This window comes from Corylus avellana, chromosome ca9 (genome assembly GCF_901000735.1).
Source record: "Corylus avellana chromosome ca9, CavTom2PMs-1.0".
Lineage (NCBI taxonomy): Eukaryota > Viridiplantae > Streptophyta > Magnoliopsida > Fagales > Betulaceae > Corylus > Corylus avellana.
Genome location: NC_081549.1, coordinates 13,333,342 through 13,358,406, shown reverse-complemented (window position 1 = coordinate 13,358,406; position 25,065 = coordinate 13,333,342). Strand labels below are relative to the sequence as shown.

Below are 25,065 nucleotides of genomic sequence, written 5' to 3'. Positions count from 1 at the left end.
GGTACACGTCGCATCTATAATGAACTTAATATTTTCCATAAACCAAGACCAACCATTTGCTTGGAGAAAAAAAGAAATAATGAAATAGAAAATCAAGCGAGACTATTTGGTGCATGTGGTTCTATTTATACCAATATCATAGTCATGGCTGCATTATTTTGATTACGAGAATATCATATAATCTCATTGAAAAGAAGAAGAAAAAAAAAACAATTAATTTACTAATGACCAAAGCAAATGGTTGATTGAATCAATTTCTATACGTTTATTTGTTTCTTAGATAACTCCGCCATTGGATATACAAATATAATTCATGGGTTTCAGATCACACTCATCCTCATCCATAGAAAAAAAAAAAAAAAACATATAGAGTTACTAAAAGGTAGGTATATCAACTTTTGTTTCAGAGATGTAGTCATCAATGAATTTGTTTGAGAACTCCGTTGGCGGCTGCACAAAAACCCTGAAGCGTACGTAATTCATTTGCAAGAGCTGGAGAGAGTCTGAATTTCTGCAGTTGAGTGCTGCACTGCCGGGCAGAATTGAGAGCAACTAAAATCTGATTGCTAGCCACCGCGTAACGTGCATTCTAAAAGCTCTTGAGTGCACCCGTTATCTGGTCATCCCCGGAACGAAGCTTCAACGCACAATCAATGTACGAATTCTTCACGGCCTTGTCTGTGGCATTGACCACAAATTTATCCACGAGACCCATCACAGTTATTGACTCGAGGCTAGCACAATCGAGGGATGTTCGGCCGAGGGCTTTGACGTCCTCATGGGAGCTTCGGCTGTACATGTTGTAGCACTTGTGGCAATACACGGGGTCTCCAGTTTTGCGGCACACGTTGTTTATTAGTGCTGCATCTCCACTCACAAATGCAATGAGGCCAACAAGCATGGCCACAACAACGAGAACAAATTTGCAAGCGGAAGCCATTTGAGAATATATAGATCTATTTAATGCAAATTAATTAAGAACAAGTACAATGAATTAACTCAAGGATGTTATTATGAGTCATGAACTTGCCATTTTATAGCTTACAAGGCTCCTTGAAGTCCCTCAATAAAGGGGGGAAGTAGGCTATAATTAGGCCATTTGGTATTGCTGCAAGGGTTGCTCGCCTATGCAGGCCGTTTTGGCCTTTTATTTTCTATTATTCTCAAAACAAAAATATTAACAAATAACCTAAAACACTCACAAAAACGCTTCTTTTGGTTTCCGTTCTAAAAAAAAAACTTCAACAAACAATCTTTCGCGTTTAATTGATTAGCAGCTCCTTTTTCCAACCAATAAGAAATTGCCTAAAAATTTATTTTCTTCTAGCAACAAATAAGGACCTCAATTTTATATATGAGTTTTGACTTCGTGGCAAAACGACATTTTGTCAAATTTTTCATCTAGGCTACGTTTCTTTCCGAATAATACATATTTTTTTTGTTAGAAAATGTTTTTAGTGAAACCTTTTTTTGGCAGTTTGTTTGTACGGAAAATCAACAATGGTGGGTTACGGCTGACGACCTACGCTAGCAGATTTCAGCCAGTTCCATCGGAAAAATTTGGCACCCTCCTGTGGGGCGGTTGGCGAACTCCGGCGGTGGATTCTTGCGAATGTCGACAGCAAAGTCTAGCGAACTTCAACGATGGATTTCGGCGAACTCTGTAAGCGACGGATGACCACCGTCGAACGATTCTCGCAACTTCTGCTAAACTTCTGCTGTGGCAGAAAATAAAGTGGGGTTTAGAAAAAAGGAACCCCCTTTATGGAAATTAAAGACAGATTTTCTAGTCAACCGAAAATGCTTCATTTATTTTGACAAAAAGCTTTTACTTATTTTCCACTATTTGGTGCGATCAACAATCTTGGAGAAACTGAAGACATTTTCGATTATTTAAGGAAACCTCATTTTAAGCCGCACAAAATGATATAAATTTTTTTTTTTTTTCCGAAAACCATTTTTGAGTCTGACTTTCTCCGTGTTGCAAACAATCTTTCGCTCAACTCATTTTCAGGCGCCACAGTGGATAGATTGTACTAATGCACCCAAGGAGACGCCGTGTTGAATATGCGCCTATTTAAATTCAATTGAGGGTAAAATTAATCCTATAATACGTGATTCAAAAATGTATGAGTCTAATTACTTAATCTTAATAAAAAAAGCATGTGATAATCAATTATTATAACGACATATTTTTTGAACTCAATTTTGCAAGTTACCTTATTAAATAGGTTTTTAACTTTATTTTGTTTTTTCACTACAAAAACATCTAGGAAAAAATGTATTCAAAGGACATATTTTACTTTTAAAATGAACGCATGGTTGTTTGTTCCTATTAAATGTTATATATTCCCTCTCCTTTTTCAATTTCTGTTCCTTCTGCACTCCTTATTCTATGGTATAAAGTATCCAAATGATTTGATTAATTGGTACACGTCGCATCTATAATGAACTTAATATTTTCCATAAACCAAGACCAACCATTTGCTTGGAGAAAAAAAGAAATAATGAAATAGAAAATCAAGCGAGACTATTTGGTGCATGTGGTTCTATCATCTTTAGCAAGAGTACACCATAGCTATAAATATCTCCAAGTATGGAAATTTGGCCACCCATCCCATACTCTGCAATTTATTAATACATTAATACATGATTAGTAGATATTATAGTTCTATACTTAAGAATTTATAGTTATATATTTATATATATAAGACCTAAGAATTAGACTTGGACCTATAAGAATTAGGTTTGAACTTTCATTCATACTTTAGCCTGAATTGAATTATTGGTTGAAAACAAACCTAGAGGAATGTACCCGATGGAACCCCTCAATGCAACTGAAAAGTCTGACATACTTTGAGTTTTGGAGGGATTATGTGATGCCTCAATGATGAACTTTGCTAATCCAAAGTCAGCAACATGGGCTACCATATCTTCATTGAGGAGGACATTGCTTGGCTTTAAATCACAGTGAATAATCGGTGTTTGGCAATGGAGATGAAGATATTGTAATGCATAAGCAACATCCATGGCTATGTCCAGTCTTTGAATAAAGCTCAATCTCTTGCATTGATGTTGCTCATCCTCTATAGCATGCAGCCACTCGTCTAGGCTTCCATTAGACATGAACTCAAAAACTAGACTCTTAAAGTCGTTCCCTTGATGATCAATACTTGAGCAAGCAGTGATAACCTTAAGGAGATTACGATGTCGTAAACTTCTCAAAACATTGCATTCATTAATGAAACTCTTGGAACCTCCTCGTTGTTGAAGGTTTAACACTTTAACTGCAATAATTGCTCCATTGCTAGAAAGAACTCTTTTGTATACAGAACCAAAACTACCATAACCGATCAAATTGTCCACTCAGAAACCATTAGTTGATGCTAAGAGTTCTGCATAAGATATACAGGCCAATCGCCTATTCTTTAAAGAAGACGTAGCCAAAGGTCTCTTTCTCCATTTTTTAACATTACAACATGTGATTAAAAAACACAATAGAACAAGTCCCAATATGACAGGAATTACTACTTTGAGTGCAAGGCGTTTCATGGATGCACGTGTTCTATTTCTGTAGCATGTTGGCAAGTGTAATTCTGGGATAGCACCACATAGTTTGTAATTTCCAAAGATTGAAATTGTGCTTACATTAGAAAAAATCCCTTCACTTGGCACTTTCCCAAAGAGATCATTATGAGAAAGATTGAGATGCTTAAGTGATAAAAACTTGCTAAGAAATTCTGAAATCTGCCCTGACAAGTTATTGCGTGAAAGATAAATTTCTTCTATACCTCTTAATATCTTCAAAGATGGAGGAATTCCTTCTTCAAAATGAATTACCCTCCAAATGCAAACTCACCAAACTAGTACAACTACCAAGGGAAGTAGGAATTTCACCAGATAATATATTATTTGAGAGATCTGACTTCCAAAGATTTTTTAAGTTGCCTACTTCAAATGGTAGTGTACATGTCAAAGAATTATGAGACATGACCAAATAAATTGAAAGGGATGAAAGACCAATAACTTGTTTTGGTATGGTACCATTGAGATTGTTAGTAGAAAGGTTTAGTTCAAGCAAATTTTGGCAGTTTCCTAGCCTTGAGGGTATACTTCCCTCAAATTTGTTCTCATCCATAAGGAGCTGTATCAATTTCGTTAAGTTACCTAAAGACGATGGGATCGACCCTGAAAATTTGTTATTGTTCAAATATAGTACCTGTAACTGCTAGAGCTTCCCGAGTGCATTTGGGAGAGGACCACCCAAATAGATACCTTGTAATTCCAGATCGGTCAAGTTAACAAGGTTGAAGGAAACCTCCTTTTAAGCCGCACAAAATGATATAAATATTTTATTTTTTTTCCGAAAACCATTTTTGAGTCTGACTTTCTCCGTGTTGCAGACAATCTTTCGCTCAACTCATTTTCAGGCGCCACAGTGGATAGATTGTACTAATGCACCCAAGTAGACGCCGTGTTGAATATGCGCCTATTTAAATTCAATTGAGGGTAAAATTAATCCTATAATACGTGATTCAAAAATGTATGAGTCTAATTACTTAATCTTAATAAAAAAAGCATGTGATAATCGATTATTATAACGACATATTTTTTTAACTCAGTTTACAAGTTACCTTATTAAATAGGTTTTTAACTTTATTTTGTTTTTTCACTACAAAAACATCTAGGAAAAAATGTATTCAAAGGACATATTTTACTTTTAAAATGAACGCATGGTTGTTTGTTCCTATTAAATGTTATATATTCCCTCTCCTTTTTCAATTTCTGTTCCTTCTGCACTCCTTATTCTATGGTATAAAGTATCCAAATGATTTGATTAATTGGTACACGTCGCATCTATAATGAACTTAATATTTTCCATAAACCAAGACCAACCATTTGCTTGGAGAAAAAAAGAAATAATGAAATAGAAAATCAAGCGAGACTATTTGGTGCATGTGGTTCTATTTATACCAATATCATAGTCATGGCTGCATTATTTTGATTACGAGAATATCATATAATCTCATTGAAAAGAAGAAGAAAAAAAAAACAATTAATTTACTAATGACCAAAGCAAATGGTTGATTAAATCAATTTCTATACGTTTATTTGTTTGAGAGATGTAGTCATCAATGAATTTGTTTGAGAACTCCGTTGGCGGCTGCACAAAAACCCTGAAGCGTACGTAATTCATTTGCAAGAGCTGGAGAGAGTCTGAATTTCTGCAGTTGAGTGCTGCACTGCCGGGCAGAATTGAGAGCAACTAAAATCTGATTGCTAGCCACCGCATAACGTGCATTCTGAAAGCTCTTGAGTGCACCCGTTATCTGGTCATCCCCGGAACGAAGCTTCAACACACAATCTGAAAATTCTAAAACGACTCCAAACAACACCTATCCAAATGTCTAGGTGTTTCACAGAAATTATTCAGAAAAAGATCTAACCTAGCAGTTAAAATATCAACCAAATATAGATATGAATTAAGCAATCAAGAACACAGATATTTGGTTACGAAGAGGAAACCATTTAGAGAACTCTCTAAATGTAAAACCTCTCCGGGGCAGCCAAACCCAGGAAATCAATTCACTATAAGAAGAATAAGGAATACAAGAAGAATTACAAAACCTTTGACTCTTCCTTGCACACGACAAGAGACCCACTTGACTTTTACCTATGTAGCCCTTTCCATAACATTTGACACAATTCTTCTAAAAGATTTCCTTTCACCGGAACTCCGATTGGCTTCACGTATTTTCTTTTCACAAATAATCTTGAACAATATCTCTCACTTTAAGCACTCTAATTTTTCTCACCAAAATACGTACCGTGTATAGCAAAATTAGTTTGCTTAAATAGAAAATAAAACAAATTAAAGTAGCCATGTCCGGACATCGATAATCAGGTGTCCGAACATGGTTAGGGTTGCATGATCGTAACCACGTGAGGTCCGGACACCAAAGGCATGTGTCCGGACAAGCTACTTAAAAGCTTGCTTTCTGGAAATGGGGTTTGGACCCGGCTTCTGGCGGTCCGAACCACTCCTTCAAACTATGGTTTCTAGAACTAGGGTCCGGACCCTGCTTCTGGCGGTCTGGACCTCTCCTTAAAAACAATGTTTCTGGAAATGGGGTCCGGACCCTGCTTTTGGCGGTCCGGACCTCCCCTTCACAAGATAGTTTCTGGAAATGGGGTCCGGACCCTGCTTCTAGCGGTCCGGACCTCCCCTTCACAAGATAGTTTCTGGAAATGGGGTCCGGACCCTGCTTCTGGCGGTCCGGACCCCTCCTTCAAACTATGGTTTCTAGAACTAGGGTCCGGACCCTGCTTCTGGCGGTCCAGACCTCTCCTTAAAAACAATGTTTCTGGAAATGGGGTCCGGACCCTGCTTTTGGCGGTCCGGACCTCCCCTTCACAAGATAGTTTCTGGAAATGGGGTCCGGACCCTGCTTCTGGCGGTCCGGACATGCTCTAGAATATGCTTCCTAAATTACTCATTTTCAACTCCGTACATGTAAACCGAATGAGCCAAAACCTAAACTAACAAACTCCCCCTTTGGCCATTCGGGAACAAAAATAATTGTAGTACATGAAAATGACACATCAAAATAACTCCCCCTTTTTGTCTCGGAAGGACAAAAGAAGCAAAAAAAATCTGGAGTTTTAAACAAGGAAACCAAAAACCAATGAATTCTTAAGTATAACCAGACAACACAAAAAAAATTATTCTTGCCAGAAACAAACCGAAACAGGAGGGAAAAATTATTCTTGCCAAAAGCTTTCCTTGATAGACTTCACATCTTTCTCCAAATTCGTTAGGCGAGTGTTGAGGGCTTCAATGCTTTGGCCTTGAGTTTGAAGTAAGTCAATTATTTTAGTTAATTGACTTGAAATATCTGATGATCCCGAGGAGGACGCAGCTGGAGAATCTTGAGCAAGTTAAGGCGCCTGCGCAGCTGGAGCGTGAAGCCGAAGTTGGGCATTTGACTTCATCACAGTTCCTTTGCCAAAGTAACCTTCAGAAGCTTCCATATGTTCATTTGCAGCAATTTTTGGCAAAGTGGGGTGCAAAATCTTCGTAATGAGACCGCCATAAGGTAATGCAATAGAGTGATCTTCATGGAGCTCAATCATTATCAATACTAAATGAGTGCATAAACAAAACTCAGCACGAGTAATGATGCCATAAATCATCATTGCTCATTCGATAGTCACATGACTATGTCGAGAGATTGGCCAAATATTCTGCAGTACAATCCGAGTTAACAGCCTCTCTGGAGCCCGTACATAGCGAATCGGAATTTTGTTCAGGTCTTCATCCCATACAAGCTGCCGACTTGGATTAAGAACCGCCATGATTTCACCGTTTGTTGGTTGTGGATCATCTTCCAGAAATGGAAGCGGTTTCTCATTCGTCAATGGAATCCCAGTAACTTCACTGATCAGCTCAGTAGTGATATTAAGAGTTTTCCCGGAGACCTTGGTCTTGAATAACGGGGGACCAACCAAGTCAATATCGTCAATGTTGTAGTAGAATTCCCGAACTAACCGAGTGTAGGCATTCACAGGAACAAACAATGATGTCCATTGATTTGCCTGGAATATGTCATGAATGAATCGAAACGGTTCCACTTTAAGATCATTTTGCTCCACTCCACGCTCAATCACAATTTTGCGTGTCAAAATTTTGTCTTGGAGGATTGATTTTTCTTCTCGAGTACGCTTTCTTCTTGGTGTGGATTCCGAAATTGGATACACCATTTTCTGCATTCACACCCCAAACAAATACAAGCACATATTATTCTTGAGAAACATCATTGTAAACAACATTTTGATATGAAATAGGTGATCCCACAAATTAGATGGATGCAACAGAAAAAATTTTAAATGTTGAATATACCAAAACAAAACTTATTACAAGAAGATAAAGAAATATAAATGAAACCAATTTCATTTAGACATTTTATCAAACAAGTAATAGGCATTGAGATATTGATGATCATATTGAAAAAAATTTCATGAATAATGAACATACCTTTCCTAGACACTTCTCGACTAACATCTAAAGATCAAACTCACTGGAATAGAGCAATGTAATGTAAGGAAACGGAGCACACATGCAAACCGGAGTCTTTGAGACATTTGAGCAAACACATGGTGTGCAAAAAATATATATGCATGAAAAAACATACGTCAAGATGAAAATCCCATTCCTAAATACATGATAGTATATGTATTTTGCTCCAATGATAAGAACTAGAAAGAAAGCATAATGGGAATCAAAGAATCAAGTAATTCAGAATGGCAATATTAAACCCAAAACAGTCACCGTGGAGAATTTTATTTGAACAACACAATTGAAAAAAGGAAAAGAAAAGAACCCATACCTGCGATTACAGATTGTGGATACGGGAAAGTGACGCAAAGAAATCAGAGATATCAAAAGAAAAACAACAAATGATATGAGGAAGGGGTGGTGCGGCCGAGAGAGTGAGAGGACGGAGATGGAAAGAGATGTAGGGGTTTTAAACAAAATTGTCGATACAACCAATGCAATGGGCGTGTCCGGACAGGTAAGCACAGTGTCCGGACCGCAACAATTAAAAATAAAAAATAATAAAAACCAAAAAAAAAACAATAAATTAATCTTTTGTTTTTTTTTTTTATAAAAAGAACAGAAAACAAACAGAACTTGTTTAGATATCCAATAACCCATGTGTGTTCTTATGAAATCTTAACAATTCGGAGTGGTCAAGAAAATTACACTTACACCATAAATGTACCATATGCAAGACACAACCTTATTCTGTGAATTCAGTCAAGTAAGCAATTATCAAAAATCTCATGTGATGGTGTAGTGTGTGAAAACTCCCATTAAATAAGATTTCATCAATGAAAAGTAAATCTAGGCATACATTTTGTAAAGGAAGACAAACAGTCTGATTCAAACCACAGTAAAACCTTATAATGTTAGGACCTAGATTCCCTCATCCGATACACTCCCCCTGAGACTAATCATTTGCTTTTACCATGTTCTTTAGTAATCATCTATTTCCGCAATGATTTGATCATTGATTCTTTCTTTAGGGACAGACAGAAGCAAAACTAAGTCATTTGAGCTTATTTTATGCCCCTTCTTTTTTAAGAAAATGTTGGAATTTTTAGGAGCTAGGTTCAACTAACGAGTAGGTCAAGTGGATAGAACTGACACTACCTATCTTCCAAGCAAAATGTTTGCTCCAAATTCCCAAACACATAACAAAAATCTAAACCTAATGGGGGCAAAAAGTGCACAATTTCGAACATGAGAAAAACTGACTCTTACTCCTTTAATAATTTTCAAAAAAACGAGGTATATCATAAACATATGGAGCAGTAGATGTAAATTGCAGAAATATTGACCCCACTCATATGTAAAATATTCATTTGAGCACAAGACATGAGAAACTGACTATCCAACAAATAAAACAATCTCAAAAAAAAAATAATAATAATCAAAGAAAATAAAGACAAAGCAAACAAAAAAAATCAAAAACAAACAAAAATGCCCTAGAACAGCTATAGACAAATATCAATATGTTCAATTTTTAGGCATGTTCTATGTATACAATCATGAGAGATCGCACACACCAATAGCATTCCTGAGATACTCAAACCTAGATCCATCTAGAGGTTTTGTAAACAGGTCAGCTAATTGGTGTTCAGTAGGCATAAATTCAAGAGATACCACCTGGGTCTCTACCAAGTCACGAATGAAATGATGACGAATGTCAATGTGTTTCGTGCGTGAATGTTGAACCGGATTTTTTGAGATGTTGATGGCACTCGTATTGTCACAATAGACAATTATTTTTCCTTGATCAAATCCATAGTCCGCAAGAAGTTGCTTCATCCAGATGAGCTGTGTGCAGTAGCTCCCAGCAACTATATATTCGGCCTCAGCAGTAGAAAGAGAGATGGAGTTTTGTTTCTTACTCATCCAGGCGACCAAATTTGTTCCCACATAAAAGCATCCGCCTGATGTACTCTTCCGATCATCAGCATTACCAGCCCAGTCAGCATCAGAATATCCTGCAAGTTCAAGATTTGTATTAGTAGAGAAATAAATTACAAAATTTATTGTGCCATTGACATACCTGAGGATCCGTTTAACTGCTGTCAGATGAGATTCCTTTGGATTAGCTTGGAATCGAGCACATACACCCACACTGAAAGATATATCTGGTCGACTAGTTGTAAGATAAAGGAGACAACCTATCATGCTTCTGTATACGGTTTGGTCAACAGATTTCCCAGCCACATCTGCACTCAGCTTAATACTCGTGCTCATGGGTGTGCGAGCATGACTTTTTCCATCCAACCCAAATCTCTTCACAAGATCTTTGGCATACTTTGGTTGAGACACAAAGATGCCTTTGTTGGATTGTTGAACTTGGAAACCTAGAAAATAGGTCAATTCACCAATCATACTCATTTCGAACTCTTGCTTCATTTCTGTAGAAAATTGATGAGCCTGTGAGTCGACCGTAGAGCCAAAGATAATGTCATCTACATAAATTTGGACAATGAGAAGTTGACTGCCTTTCCTACGGATGAACAATGTACGGTCAGCCTGTCCTCGGATGAACCCATGTGCAAGAAGGTATGTTGTCAGACGTTCATACCAAGCTCTCGGAGCTTGTTTCAATCCATAAAGCGCCTTTTCAAGCTTGTAAACATGATCCGGATAAGTTGGATCCTGAAATCCTTTTGGCTGAGCTACATATACTTCTTCTTGAAGAATGCCATTGAGAAAAGCACTCTTGACGTCCATCTGATATAATTTGATCTGGAGATGACATGAGATGCTCAACAAAATTCTGATAGATTCCAATCTGGCTACCGGTGCGAATGTCTCATCAAAACCCACTCCTTCAACTTGAGGTATCCTTGAGCAACCAATCGAGCTTTGTTTCTTACCACTATACCATGCTCGTCAGATTTATTCTTGAAGATCCATTTAGTGCCAATGATATTCTGATCTTTTGGTTTTGGAACCAAATTCCAAACATCATTCCTAACAAATTGATTGAGTTCATCATGCATAGCCGCAACCCAACTCTCATCTTCTAATGCCTCATTAACCTTCTTTGGCTCAAACTGAGAGAGATAACAAGAATAAGTGACTTGATTGACCACCCTGTTTCACAGTCGTAGCCCTTCATTCACATTTCCCAGCAAATTTTCTCTAGGATGATTAAGTTTGACTCTGGAGGATGGTGCATGAGAGACCAAGTGTGGAACTGGTGAAGGAGTCATGCCTTCTGCATCTGAAGGTATTGATGTACGGACTGCTGAAACATTTGGACTAGGAGGTTCATGAGTTTTATCAGACATATCAACCTGCTCCCCCTCAACCTGAGGTTCTTCTTCTGCAAAATGCTCCTTGATAGTTTCATCATCGATGACAACATTTACTGATTCCATTACTGACTTGGTCCTTTTGTTATATACATGACTGGCTAGACTTGTATTGGAATATCCAAGAAAAATTCCTTCGTCACTCTTTGCATCAAACTTCCCCAAGTTCTCCCTATCACGAAGAATGTAACATGTACTTCCGAAAATCCGAAAGTATTTGACAGTGGGTTTTTTGCCTCGCCATAGCTCATATGGTGTCTTGGTAGTTGTTGGTCTAAGAAAAACTCGATTAACAATATGACATGCCGTATGGACTGCTTCTCCCCAAAAATGTTGTGCCAAATTCTTAGCATGTATCATCACTCTAGCCATTTCTTGTATGACTCGATTTTTCCGTTCAACTACTCCATTTTGTTGAGTTATGGGGGATGAGAATTCTTGTTTGATACCTTGCTGAGCACAATAATTTTCAAAACTTGAGTTCTCGAATTCTCTGCCATGATCGCTCCTGATCCGCTTGATGAGACAATCTTGTTCATTTTGTATCTTATGAAACAAGATATGAGCTTGTTCAAAGGCTTCAGATTTTTCTCTTAACAATATTACCCATGTGTATCGAGAGAAGTCATCTACGATCACCATAATGTATTTCTTGCCTCCCAAACTAGCAGTCCGTGTCGGGCCCATAAGATCCATGTGAAGAAGCTCTAAGTTTCGAGATGTAACAATACCTGAGATCTTTTTGTGAGGAGTTCTAGTTTGTTTCCCCAATTGACATGGGCCACATTTTCCTTTATCAGTCTGATGAATCTTGGGTAAATCAGCTATGGCTTTTGTCTTTGAAATTCTGACCAGATCATGAAAATTTAGATGCCCCAACCGTTGATGCCACAATTCTCCAGTATCCAGGGTTGCCTTATTGCATTTTATTGAAGAAGTTGAAGAGAGACAATAGCAGTTCTCAACAGTACGCTCTCCTCCCATCAACCATTTTCCTTGAGAATCAAATATGCCGCATTCTTTCTTAGAAAACTGGACCACTAGATCATAATCACAAAATTGACTGATGCTCAATAAATTTGCCCGGAGTCCTTCAACATACAGCACTTCTTGTGGAGTAGGAGCACCGGAAATTTCCACAATTCCTTGACTGATCACCTTCGATTTGCTGCCATTTCCATAAGTGATGCTTCCACCTTCTTTGCCTTCTTTAAGCTCTTTGAATAGAGATTTATCACATGTCATATGTTTTGAACAACCACTATCCAGAAACCACAAGCAAGAGTTAAGAACACTTAAGGCAGTATGAGCAACAAGACATAGATGATCTTTCTTTTTAACCCAAACCTGTTCCTTTTGAGGAGGAATTTGCACATCATTGTCAATCAAATTAGACATATCTTTTATATCAACAGAATTTGACAAAACAGCTAACTTCTCACTAATAAGTTTCACTTGAGCAGTTAAAACTTTTAGTTGATTCTCAATTCCAGGTTCATCTAGTCTAGGGATATTCTTCTGAGACCATGGTTGTTTAGCCCTAACTTGAAAACAGTTTGGTCGAGTATGACCTTTGACACCACAGTGAAAACAAGTAGGGATGAAGTTAGTCCTTACCGGAACTTTGAATTTCCACTTATTTTTCTTGGTCACATCTTCTGAACTTTCTTGAGGTAAGCAAGAATTCTCAATTTCCACATCTTTCATTTTAGGTTTCACAAACATGATTTTAGAAGTGGTTGCAACATTTGAAGAAGATGAATGAACATGTTTATTAGAACCCAATCCAGTCCTATCATGTGAATGTTTCTGATTCCCTAACATTTGATTCAGTTTATCACTAGAAAATTTCTTTAAATGATCATTCGAATCATTCAAGTCCTTTTCCAAAGATTTCACTTTAGCAATCAGCATGAGGTTTTCAGAAGTCAAAGTGTTTCGAATAGCTAAACATTCATCCATAGATTTCATTAATCTTTCTTTTTCAAGTTCAGCTTCTTTCAGATTCTTCAGATTTTTCCTATTCAGCTTGTTCAATTTATCACATTCCACAAACAAGTTATTATAAGCAGTCTGTAAATCCACCTCATCATCTAATTCAATTTCAGATTCGTTTATCATATGAGGTGAGTTAACAGTCTTATAATAATTATCATAAGACGCAGTAAAAGCTAAATAATTCACTCCTCCTTCAACTTCTTCTTCGGATTTTTCATCATCCGATTCATCACTCGGAGTGACATTGAAAGCTTTACCTTTGGATTTTTTCAGATTAGCACATTCAATTCGAATATGACCCCAACCCCCACATTCATGACATTTTCGTCCACTAGTGAACTTATCTTTCTGATCAGTCTCTAAGTTCTCACGTGGATTACTTCTAAATTCACCTTTAGGTTTCACAGGAATTTTTGAGTCACGATTTTTAAACCTTCCATTCACGGGTCAAAAAAATTTTCTAAATTTTTTAGCAAACAGGGCAAATTCTTCATCATCCCCAGAATCCTCATCAGATGACCCACAAGAATTGACTTTAACATTTTTTGCTTTGAGAGCAATGTTTTTAGTTTTCTTGAGTTTGAGTAGAATTAGCTCAAAGCTCTGAAGGGAACCTACAAGTTCTTCTACTCTCATAGTATCTAAGTCTTTGCTCTATTGTATAGCAGCAATTTGGGGAATAAACCTCTAAGGCAAAGATCTTAAGATTTTTTTCACCACTTTAGCATCATCCATTTTCTTTCCCAAATTAATGGTAGAGTTTCTAATGGCACTAAGCTTCGAATAGAATTCAGCAAAAGTTTCATCTTCCTGCATTCTAATCTCCTCAAACTGAGAAACCAACATTTGAATTTTTGAAGTTCTAACAACCTTAGTTCCTTCATGTGTGATTTCTAAAGTTTCCCAAGCTTCCTTAGCTATTTCACATCTAGAAATTCTAGAAAATTCCTCATTTGAAACAGAGATGTAAATAGCATTTATAGCTTTGTCATTCGCAGTAGCATTATTCTTTTCCTCCGTTGTCCATTCAGCTATTGCTTTGTCTGGACGTGTCCATCCAGATTCAACAATATGCCAAACATTAATGGATTTAAAGTAAGCTCTCATATGAATTTTCCAAAGCTTATAATTTGTTCCGTCAAAGACGGGAAGAGAATTAGGAGCAACCGTAAGAGACATTTGATATGGAGTCTTGGATCACACTCAGGAAAAAAAAATTCCTTCGCAGAGTGAACCCGCTCTGATACCAACTGAAAATTCTAAAACGACTCCAAACAACACCTATCCAAATGTCTAGGTGTTTCACAAAAATTATTCAGAAAAAGATCTAACCTAGCAGTTAAAAGATCAACCAAATATAGATATGAATTAAGCAATCAAGAACACAGATCTTTGGTTACGAAGAGGAAACCATTTAGAGAACTCTCTAAATGTAAAACCTCTCCGGGGCAGCTAAACTCAGGAAATCAATTCACTATAAGAAGAATAAGGAATACAAGAAGAATTACAAAACCTTTGACTCTTCCTTGCACACGACAAGTGACCCACTTGACTTCTACCTCAGTAGCCCTTTCCAGAACATCTAGCACAATTCTTCTAAAAGATTTCCTTTCACCGGAACTCCGATTGGCTTCACGTATTTTCTTTTCACAAATAATCTTGAACAATATCTCTCACTCTAAGCACACTAATTTTTCTCACCAAAATACGTACCGTGAATAGCAAAATTAGTTTGCTTAAATAAAAAATGAAACAAATTAAAGCAGCCATGTCCGGACATGGATAATCAGGTGTCCGGACTTGGTTAGGGTTGCATGATCGTAACCACATGAGGTCCGGACACCAAAGGCATGTGTCCGGACATGCTACTTAAAAGCTTGCTTTCTAGAAAAGGGGTCCGGACCCGGCTTCTGGCAGTTCGGACCACTCCTTCAAACTATGGTTTATGGAACTGGGGTCCGGACCCTGCCTCTGGCGGTTCGAACCTCTCCTTAAAAACAATGTTTCTAGAAATGGGGTCCGGACCCTACTTCTGGCGGTCCGGACCTCCCCTTCACAAGATAGCTTCTGGAAATGGGGTCCGGACCCTGCTTCTGGAGGTCCGCACCCCTCCTTCAAAACATTGTTTCTGGTTTTTGTGTCCGGACCCAGCTTCTGGCGGTCCGGACATGCTTTAGAATTTGCTTCCTAAATTACTCATTTTCAACTCCGTACACAAAATGTAAATCTATATATTTTGGAATTCAAATTTTGGATGCTAAAATTCACCATCACTGAAACCCAAGGAAACAAAACTCAGTAAATTGTCACTCACATATACAGTATAACATTTGACCAATCCAAAACAATATAAACATACCCTTCGGTCTTTTTCCCAGCATATTCTCAGCAACCAAACAGAGAATACCAAAAATATCAAACACCCAGAAAGCAAAACGACCAATCACCAAAACGAGAAATACCCGTCAAAATCAAACCCAATACGACCACAAATGCGCACATAACCATGCGAAAATTAAAAGCCCAAAAACAGAGAGGAAGGGGTGGCTTTTTGGCCACCTGTTCAATTTTTTTTTTTTTTTTTAGGTTTAATTTTTAAATTAAATTAATAAAAAAATTAATATTTTGACGTGGAAAAATGGTGTATTTTGATTGGGACTAACGGGCGTTACACAAATTTGAGAAAATTTAATGGTGGGGATTTATTTGGCATTTTGATTAACCCACGGAGTAAAAACTCTAAAAAAAAAAAATAGAGATTTTATAGTTTTTGCGGGTTGACTCAAGGATTTATAATATATTTATATTTTTCTCTAACGAGCCTTAAGGATGTTAAACGCACTTTTGAGGTCCTCAAACATTCCCCTAGTGGGAAACCCGTGATATTTAGTTGATACTTGTTTGCTAACTTTTTCTTTTTCTTTTTTTTTTTCCTACTTCTTTTTGGATGAATAAGAATAAATTAACAAACAAGTTGAAAAACTATGATTTACATCCATCTATAAAGCTTGTCCCTTTAAGTGTTAAAGTGTTGATTTAAATGATTAAATTTATCTTTTCCTATTAGCTTAAACATTTGAGGTATGTAATGATTTAACATGGTATCAGAGCCAAAGGTTTTGTGTTCGAACCTTGACTTCGTCAATTACCTCCCATTTCATTTAAATATTTTACGTGTTGGGTCTCACATATTAAAAGTGGGTGATCTGTTTAACTCCAAATCCTAACGAAAGGGGATAAATTGCATCAAATTAGAAGTTCGCGGAAGTGAAATTGAGAGTTTTTTAATTTTGAGGTCTTATTAAAATGGGTGGAAGTTCATGGGGTCTTTAGGAAGTTAACCGTTATTTTAATTTCCAGAAATTAAATAATTTTACCATAATTAGGTCTTTAATTGGAGAGCTCCAACAAACATTTTTCAATAATTGGAGTCTTATTCTATCTTTGCAATTTCTTGTTTTTCCCTCTTTCTGCCTCTTGAATTATTTTCATCCTTGCAATTGATAATCTCTTTTAATTATATTTGGGATCTTAATTAGAGAGCAATGACTATCCTCTTTTTTATACCATAACGAATGCCACTTTCTCTCTATGAGTTCTATTAAATCACCACTTATCCCAAAATTTTAAATTGATAGGAAGAACTAAATTTAATCACTTAATTAATACTTAACACTCACCCTCACATGTGGACTCAAACTCTTTTTTAATAAGTGAAACCTAAGATTTGTAATTTTTTTTTTTTTTTTGGAAGTATTTTCCACTATTTTCATCTTGTATGAAAAATTAAGCAGGCCCAACTCTCTCAATTGTTTTGCTTTGTTTACATTCCATTAATTGCACAAAAAATAACTCTAAAACCTATAACTAACTACCGGTCCATACCAAACACACTTCAGTGGTCTTTGTTTATGATTTAGTGGTAGCTATGATACCAATAGAGATTTCAATCCACCTTGAAATCGTTTATAGATATATAATCTACTAATGGACATATATAATTAGATTATTTTAAACATCAGTAATGCACGATTTGCCCCAGTGGTGACTATTTCTTTCATCATTGACTGATTGCCCAAAAATATATAAAAGTAAAAACTCTCCCGCTAATTGATTACCTTGTTGGACCATGTTGTGCACGCTCGAAGACTAACCAATTAATAGTCATCAACCCACAAATGTCCATCCACTTTCAAAAGCAAATCAATTTGCAAGGAATATGATTAATTAATTCCATGGAAATCTAATTCCATCATTTGACCAATTTGCACAAATTTGGAAGATGATTAGTTATGTGTGAAATGCATTACGCATTTAGATTTCCACGGAATCAAATTCCTTGTAAATTGATTTCCTTTTCAAAGTGGACATCCATTTCGCCATTGCCTTTGTTGTAATGTAAGACTAAGAGTGGTTGTTCCATTTCAACTCATTACTCATTTGGAAGATATTATTGAGAATATATCAAAAATGAAGCACGCTATATATTAGAACATAGTTCTTAGATTTCCAGGCTATTATAACTCCTATATATATATATATATATACTTCAAGTGGACAAGTTTGTAACGTATAAGAACTAATGAGTTTACTTGAGATTTATTATAAATAGAAGACAATTTCTCCCATTGATCATTCATGGGAGTCAAAACTCAAAACCTTGTGTTCATAAAAATTTAATACACGCTACCATAGAGTTCATTTTTAATATTGCATTATCTGAGTAGTCTTTATTATCATGCCTTTGTCGCATCTCAATGGGAATAGGATCCTCTCGTGTCCATAATGGATTGGAGAATATCCAATTCCTGATCATTTGACATAGTAGCAGCATTAATGGCGAAATTTTGTGCATGGGTGGGTCAAAATTAAGCTAAAACAAGTTTGCTGAAGGCGGAATCTACTAGACTTGGATTGGCTTTGAAATGTTGCTATGTTCTTCTTTGTGGATTTTATTGGCAAGCTGGAAATTAATAGAGAGCATCTATATTTTTGTTCATTAACAAAATTGTTTTTTTTTTTTTTCATGCTTGTATGGATGAAATAATACCGATTTTAGTATTTAATTATAACGTTTGTTTAAGTGGGTATCTGGGTTTTAAATTGTTTTGACAATACTTTCGTACTTGGGTGCATATATCTTCAATAGATATAGATTAAGAAATTTCATTAACAATGCGGTTAATGAAAAGTAGGTAAAAAAGAACCAAAATTTATTGTACAAAATGGTTTTAGGATTGCTAAAACAAAAGTATTTTTTGTTGTAATTAACCGCCGGTCCTCATAAGATAGAAATTAACCGCCGTTTAAATTTAATGATTTTTTCAATAACATCTGTTTTATTTTTCATTGTTATTTTTTAATATTTTTTTTGTTATTCTTTTCTAAAACACTTTCACAAAATAAATAAATAAATGAATAAAATTATAATTAAATTATAATGAAAACATGCGCTAGAAATGAAATCACAAATAAGAGCCTTTGCCACTTATACGTACCGGCCACTTTGATGTAAAACTTATGAAAAACACAACAGGATGCAAGAAAACACAACACAACTGTATATGGAGTCTAACCAAGCTGTTAAAGACGTCTCATTCCCAAGGAATTTGGGATAAACCGAATAATTCTCATAGATCCCAATAAGTTCAAATTACACCACCTCATAACATTCTACCGTGCACTTATTTGATCAGAGATAAGAGATAACAAAAACAGATGATAACAATGACACACCAAACATCAACTATCTATGGGGTGCATGCCTAGGATATATAAGATAAACCTGAACCAAACCCACTGAACATGCACATGCCTTATGACGACCTACAAGATATATATTGTCATCAATTGGTGATGCCCACGGGACTTCGGCAAAATGCGTCTCTAATTGCCCTCATTTCGTTGACGACATCATTTGTGGGCAAACGCTCATGAGGTGATGTTGAAGAGCACAACAATCTAATCTGCAACACCGAGATCAAGCAATCCACAACTCTACTTCTAGAATTGAAATGATGATCAACTTCTTCAATTATTGCGCTTTCTTCTATATCAACGTTATTTGTCTCATCATCATCTTCATTTTCTTCAAAGGGCATCGACAAGTCCACTATATCCATGACACGTTCCGGCAAAGCCATTGCAGTAAACTTTTGAATGCTCAAACCTTCTTTGAACATGTCATTGGTAGGTTTTTTCCCAGTGAACATCTCTAGCAATAGTACACCATAGCTATAAATATCTCCAAGTATAGAAATTTGGCCACCCATCCCATACCCTGCAATTTATTAATACATTAGTACATGATCACTAGATATTATAGATCTATACTTCAGAATTTATAGTTATATATTTATATATATAAGACCCAAGAATTAGACATACTTGAAAAAAACAAAAAAAACAAAAAAAAAAAAAAAAAAGACCTAAGAATTAGACTTGGACCTATCAAAAATAGGTTTGAACTTTCATTCATACTTTAGCCATAATCGAATTATTGGTTGAAACCAAACCTGGAGGAATGTACCCGATGGAACCCTTCAATGCAACTGAAAAGTCTAACATACTTTGATTTTTGGAGGGATTATCTGATGCGTCAATGACGAACTTTGCTAATCCAAAGTCACCAACATGAGCCACCATATCTTCATTGAGGAGGACATTGCTTGGCTTTAAATCACAGTGATCAATCGGTGTTTGGCAATGGAGATGAAGATATTGTAATGCATAAGCAACACCAATTGCTATGTTCAGTCTCTGAATAAAGCTCAATCTCTTGCATTGATGTTGCTCATCCTCTATAGGATGCAGCCACTGGTCTAAGCTTCCATTACACATGAACTCAAAAACTAGACTCTTAAAGTCGTTCCCTTGATGATCAATACTTGACCAAGCAGTGATAACCTTAAGGAGATTACGATGTCATAAACTTCTCAAAACATTGCATTCATTAACGAAACTCTTGGAACCTCCTCGTTGTTGAAGGTTTAACACTTTAATTGCAATAACTGCTCCATTGCTAGAAAGAACTCCTTTGTATACAAAACCAAAACTATCAGAACTGATCAAATTGTCCACAGAGAAACCATTAGTTGATGCTGAGAGTTCTGCAAAAGATATGCCAGCCAATTGCCTATTCATTAAGGAAGATGCAGCCAAAGGTCTCTTTCTCCATTTTTTAACATTACAACATGTAATGAAAAAACATAGTAGAACAAGTTCCAATATGATAGGAATTACTACCTTGAGTGCAAGGCGTTTCACGGATGCACGTGTACTACTTCTGTAGCATGTTGGCAAATGTAATTCTGGGACACCACCACGTAGTTTGTAATTTCCAAAGATTGAAATTGCGCTTACATTCGAAAAAATCCCTTCACTTGGCACTCTTCCAAAGAGATCAATATCAAAAAGATTGAGATGCTTAAGTGACAAAAAGTTGCTAAGAAATTCAAGAATCTGCCCTGACAAGTTATTGCTCGAAACATCAATTTCTTCTAAACCTCTTAGTGTCTTCAAAAATGGAGGAATTGCTCCTTCAAATGAATTACCCTCCAAATGCAAACTCACCAAACTAGTACAGCTACCAAGGAAGTTGGAATTTCACCAGATAATTTATTATCTGAGAGATCTAACTTCCAAAGATTTTTTAAGGTACCTACTTCAAATGGTAGTGTACCTATCAACGAATTATGAGACATGACCAAATAAATTGAAAGGGAAGAAAGACCAATAACTTGTTTTGGTATGGCACCATTGAGATTGTTAGTAGAAAGGTTTAGTTCAAGCAAATTTTGGCAGTTTCCTAGGGTTGGGGGTATACTTCCCACAAATTTGTTCTCATCCACGAGGAGCTTTATCAATTTAGTTAAGTTACCTAAAGAGGATGGGATCGACCATGAAAATTTGTTATTGTTCAATATAGTACATGTAACTGCTGGAGCTTCCCAAGTGCATCAGGGAGAGGACCACCCAAATTGTTACCTTGTAATTCAAGATCGGTCAAGTTAACAAGGTTGCCAATCCCAATGGGAATGCCTCCATGTATCTTATTTCCACCTAGAGCAAGCCGCCACAACTGGGAGGAAAGGTTGGCTATAGAGTTGGGCAGTACACCACCAAATTGATTGAATTCGAGAGTCAAGGCCTCTAAACATGTACAATTAGCCAAAAAATCCAGAAAATTCAGGTCACCAACTTTCCCATTTCCAAGTCTATTTTCTCCGAAACCCAGATAAACCAAGCCACGCAAACCTCCTAGATTTTAAGGCACCGTCCCAATGAGACCATTTTCACTAAAGTCAAGCTTGTGAAGTCTAGACGCATTTGACAATGACACGGGAATATGTCCTATGAAACTATTAAGACCGCTAAAAAATGCTTTTAGGTTAAGAAAACTAAGGCCAACATCTGATGGAAGGCTTCCATGCAATTGGTTTCTAGCAACAGAGAAATGGTATATGGAAGATATATTATAAATGAGAGGAGAGATAGTACCAGATAGATTATTCACCGCAAGACTGAAAAATCCCAACACTGATAGACGACCAAGCGCACTAGGTATGCGCCCATTTAGATTGTTCTCATGAAGGGAAAGAACAAACAAAGAAGAAAAGTTTCCAATCCACGCTGGGATACTTCCTGTAAGACTGTTCACAGCAAGTCTCAGGTAAACCAACTTTGACAATGTACTGAACTGCTCTGGAATCTGCCCAACAAGCTTGTTGTAAACAACATCAAGCACTCTAAGTTGTGTACAATGACTTAGATTACTTGGAAGGTTCCCACCAAAGGAATTGAAACTCAAGTTGAGATGCTGTAGGCGCCCTAGTCTTCCACTTCTTGAGGAATTTCACCATAGATGCTGTTGTTTCTCAGGTTGATTCCAGTAAGGTGAGTAAGATTTCCAATAGAAGGTGCTAAGGTGCCACTCAATCTTTGAACTTGTAAGTTGAGAATCATGACTCTTTTACTGGAGGGGGTGCATGTAACACCAAACCAGTTGCAGAAGTGGGTGGAGTCATTCCACAAGCTCATGATTTGAAGTGGGTCTCCACTAATCTGATTCTTGAAGGCAAGCAACGCCAATCGATCGGACTCATCTGTAAAAGTTGGAATTCTTGTAGATTTCAAAGTTGGGCTCTTAAACAAGAGAAGAATTCCGCGAAAGAATATGAAGAAAATCAGCCTGGAATGCAGACAAGAGTGCTTCATCTGGTTGGGAATATAATTTATCAAGAGTAGGGTCCAAGTCGAGTTTGTTTGATATGAAAATATCAAAAATTTCCAATGAGAGTCAAAAGGAAACAAATTTTAGTGGGTCAAGCGATTGGGATAATATAGATGGCGAGGCCTAGCTTCTTTTAAGTAGAGTGTAATGACGCATGCAATTCAAACTTCATTTTGATAGTTGTTGGCCCACCTATAGGTAATGAAATTCGTCCGACTACTCTTTAACATCTACTCAATTTCATTGCTTTGTTTGCTGCAATCTTTGTCGTCCCTAATTTGTACCTAGTTATGGAAATATGAAGTAATATGTTTTATGATGAACTTTATTCTTGTAGCGTTTTTTCAACAACTTACTTAACACTTGTTTCAAAAGCTTAAACTAATAGGTAGAGGTAAATTTATTCACTTAATCATTACTTTGACTTTTCACTTCACGTGTGCGCTCAAACTCCTAGAGGTGAGTTAACGAAGTTAAGGTTCGATCCCATGACATTTGATATTGCGTTTGAAAAAAAGAGCTTTTAAGTAAATGCTTTTTCACAAAAGCTTCATTTCTAAGCTTTTACTAAAAGTGAGTTTTTATCATTTTTAGGCTTTTGACCTTCGAAAGCGCTTTCAATTTTTTTTGACCAAACCGATCTTTTTTTTTTTTTTTTTCAAACGAGCTTTTAGGGTGTTAAATGCACTTTTGAGGTCCTCAAACACAACCCCAAACACGCCCTTAGTTGGAAACCCGTGATATTTAGTTGATATTTGTTTGCTCACTTCTTCTTCTTCTTCCCTTTTTTTTTTCTTCTTCTTATTGGATGAATGAAAATAAATTAACAAACAAGCTGAAAAACTATGATTTACAAACGTCACAATTGCTAAAAAACTATGAGGAAATCAGATGCTACTGCTACATCCATCTATAAAGCTTGTTTCAATAAGTTTTAAAGTGTTGATTTAAATGATTAAATTTAAGGTTAAATACTCTTTTGCCGCCTAGGGTTTCAACACTTTATTTTCTCCCTCTTCGGGATTTATTTTTATAACTGGAGGTAACTGGTGGTTTTGATAAAGACCAAGATGATACATCCGTTAAAATTCTGTCCAAAACTTAGCAGAACGTCACGTCTGCACCAATCTAATGTTGCCAAGTGTCATATATTTAATTTTTAAAAAATAAAAAAGAATATATGTATTAAAAAAAAAAAAAAATTAGGGGTGGCTTTGGCCAGTTTTAAGGTGGCTTGGCCACCCCATATTGCCGGTTTGGCCACCCCCTAGGCTCCAACCCCCATCCGGCCGTTGATAGAGCTTATTTCTGCATCTACATTTCCAGGAGAAGAGATAGCCATCATCTTCTCCATGAGATGATATTATTGCACTGAAACCCTTCCATTTTTTCGTGAGAAGGAATGACAAGAGTGGCAATGCAAGGCTTGCAATTTAAGCACCTGTTCTCGCAGCCAGAAGGCTTTGATCCCAGCACCATTTCCCTCACTGTACCCTGAGGATGATATGCCAAAGTAGGAAATAATTAATTAGCAAGAAACAAAAACTACAATGTATATATTTGACTGAGCAAAAAATGAAGAAATTATGAAAAGACTTTTCCATGGAGAATAGGAAAACACCCAGATGGGTCTACGACGAAAGAGAAATCACCCAGATTGGAAAACACCGTGCCCAAACGGGCCAAATGGGGATGGCCCGGCCACCCCCATTCGGCCGTGCGGGTGGGGTGACTTGCCACCCCCAAACCGGTCAGTTGGTGGTGGCCAGCCCCCTAGTGGCGGATATAGAAATTTGTATTAGGAGGGGCGGGAGAAAGAGGAGTATGGGCTAGGAAAAAAAAAAACTAAAAAAAATTACCTTAAATTTTTTTTTTTTTTAAAAAAAAAGATTTGGGGGGGAGTGCGCCCCTTTGCATCCGCCATTGTAGCCACCCCCCAAACCGGCCAAGAGCAACCCCCAATTTTTTTTTTTTTTTTTCAAAAATATATGTTTTAATCTTTTTAATATATTTTTTTAAATAAAATTATCTGACACGTGACGACATTTGATTAGTGCTGAAGTTGCATTCCGTTCAGTTTTGGACGAAATTTTAACTAATGCATCATCTTGGTCTTTATGAAAACCACAGGTACATCCTGTGATAAAAATGAAACCCTAAAAGAAAAAAATAAAGTGTTGAAACCCTAGAGGGCAAAAGAGTATTTAATACTTAAATTTATCTCTTCCTATTAGTTTAAGCTTTTGGAATAAGTGATGATTTAACATTATATTGGAGCCAAAGGTTTTGAGTTCCAACATTGACTTTGTCATGTACCTCCAATTTCAATTAAATATTTAATGTGTTGGACCTCACATATTAAAAGGGAGTGATTTGTTTAATGCCAAATTCTAACGAAATGGGATAAATTGCATTAAATTAAAAATTCGATGGGT

The 25,065-nt window shown here is 36.6% G+C and overlaps 2 protein-coding genes and 1 pseudogene across 2 annotated transcripts; all 3 read right to left on the bottom strand.

Moving 5' to 3' along the window:
* Positions 1–589: 589 nt before the first annotated feature.
* LOC132162331 (uncharacterized) lies at positions 590–940 on the bottom strand. The gene has a single exon (XM_059572576.1). It carries the CDS (start codon positions 938–940, stop codon positions 590–592), a length of 351 nt encoding a protein of 116 aa, XP_059428559.1.
* Positions 941–2,760: 1,820 nt separating this feature from the next.
* LOC132162330 (probable LRR receptor-like serine/threonine-protein kinase At3g47570) lies at positions 2,761–7,134 on the bottom strand. The gene is made up of 3 exons (XM_059572575.1): positions 7,017–7,134; positions 5,245–5,365; positions 2,761–3,340 (listed from the first exon to the last, which is right to left on the bottom strand). The coding sequence occupies exons 1-3, from the start codon at positions 7,132–7,134 to the stop codon at positions 2,761–2,763; spliced, it is 819 nt and encodes a 272-aa protein (XP_059428558.1).
* Positions 7,135–19,244: 12,110 nt separating this feature from the next.
* LOC132162328 (probable LRR receptor-like serine/threonine-protein kinase At3g47570) lies at positions 19,245–24,109 on the bottom strand (annotated as a pseudogene).
* Between the last annotated feature and the right edge of the window lie 956 nt (positions 24,110–25,065).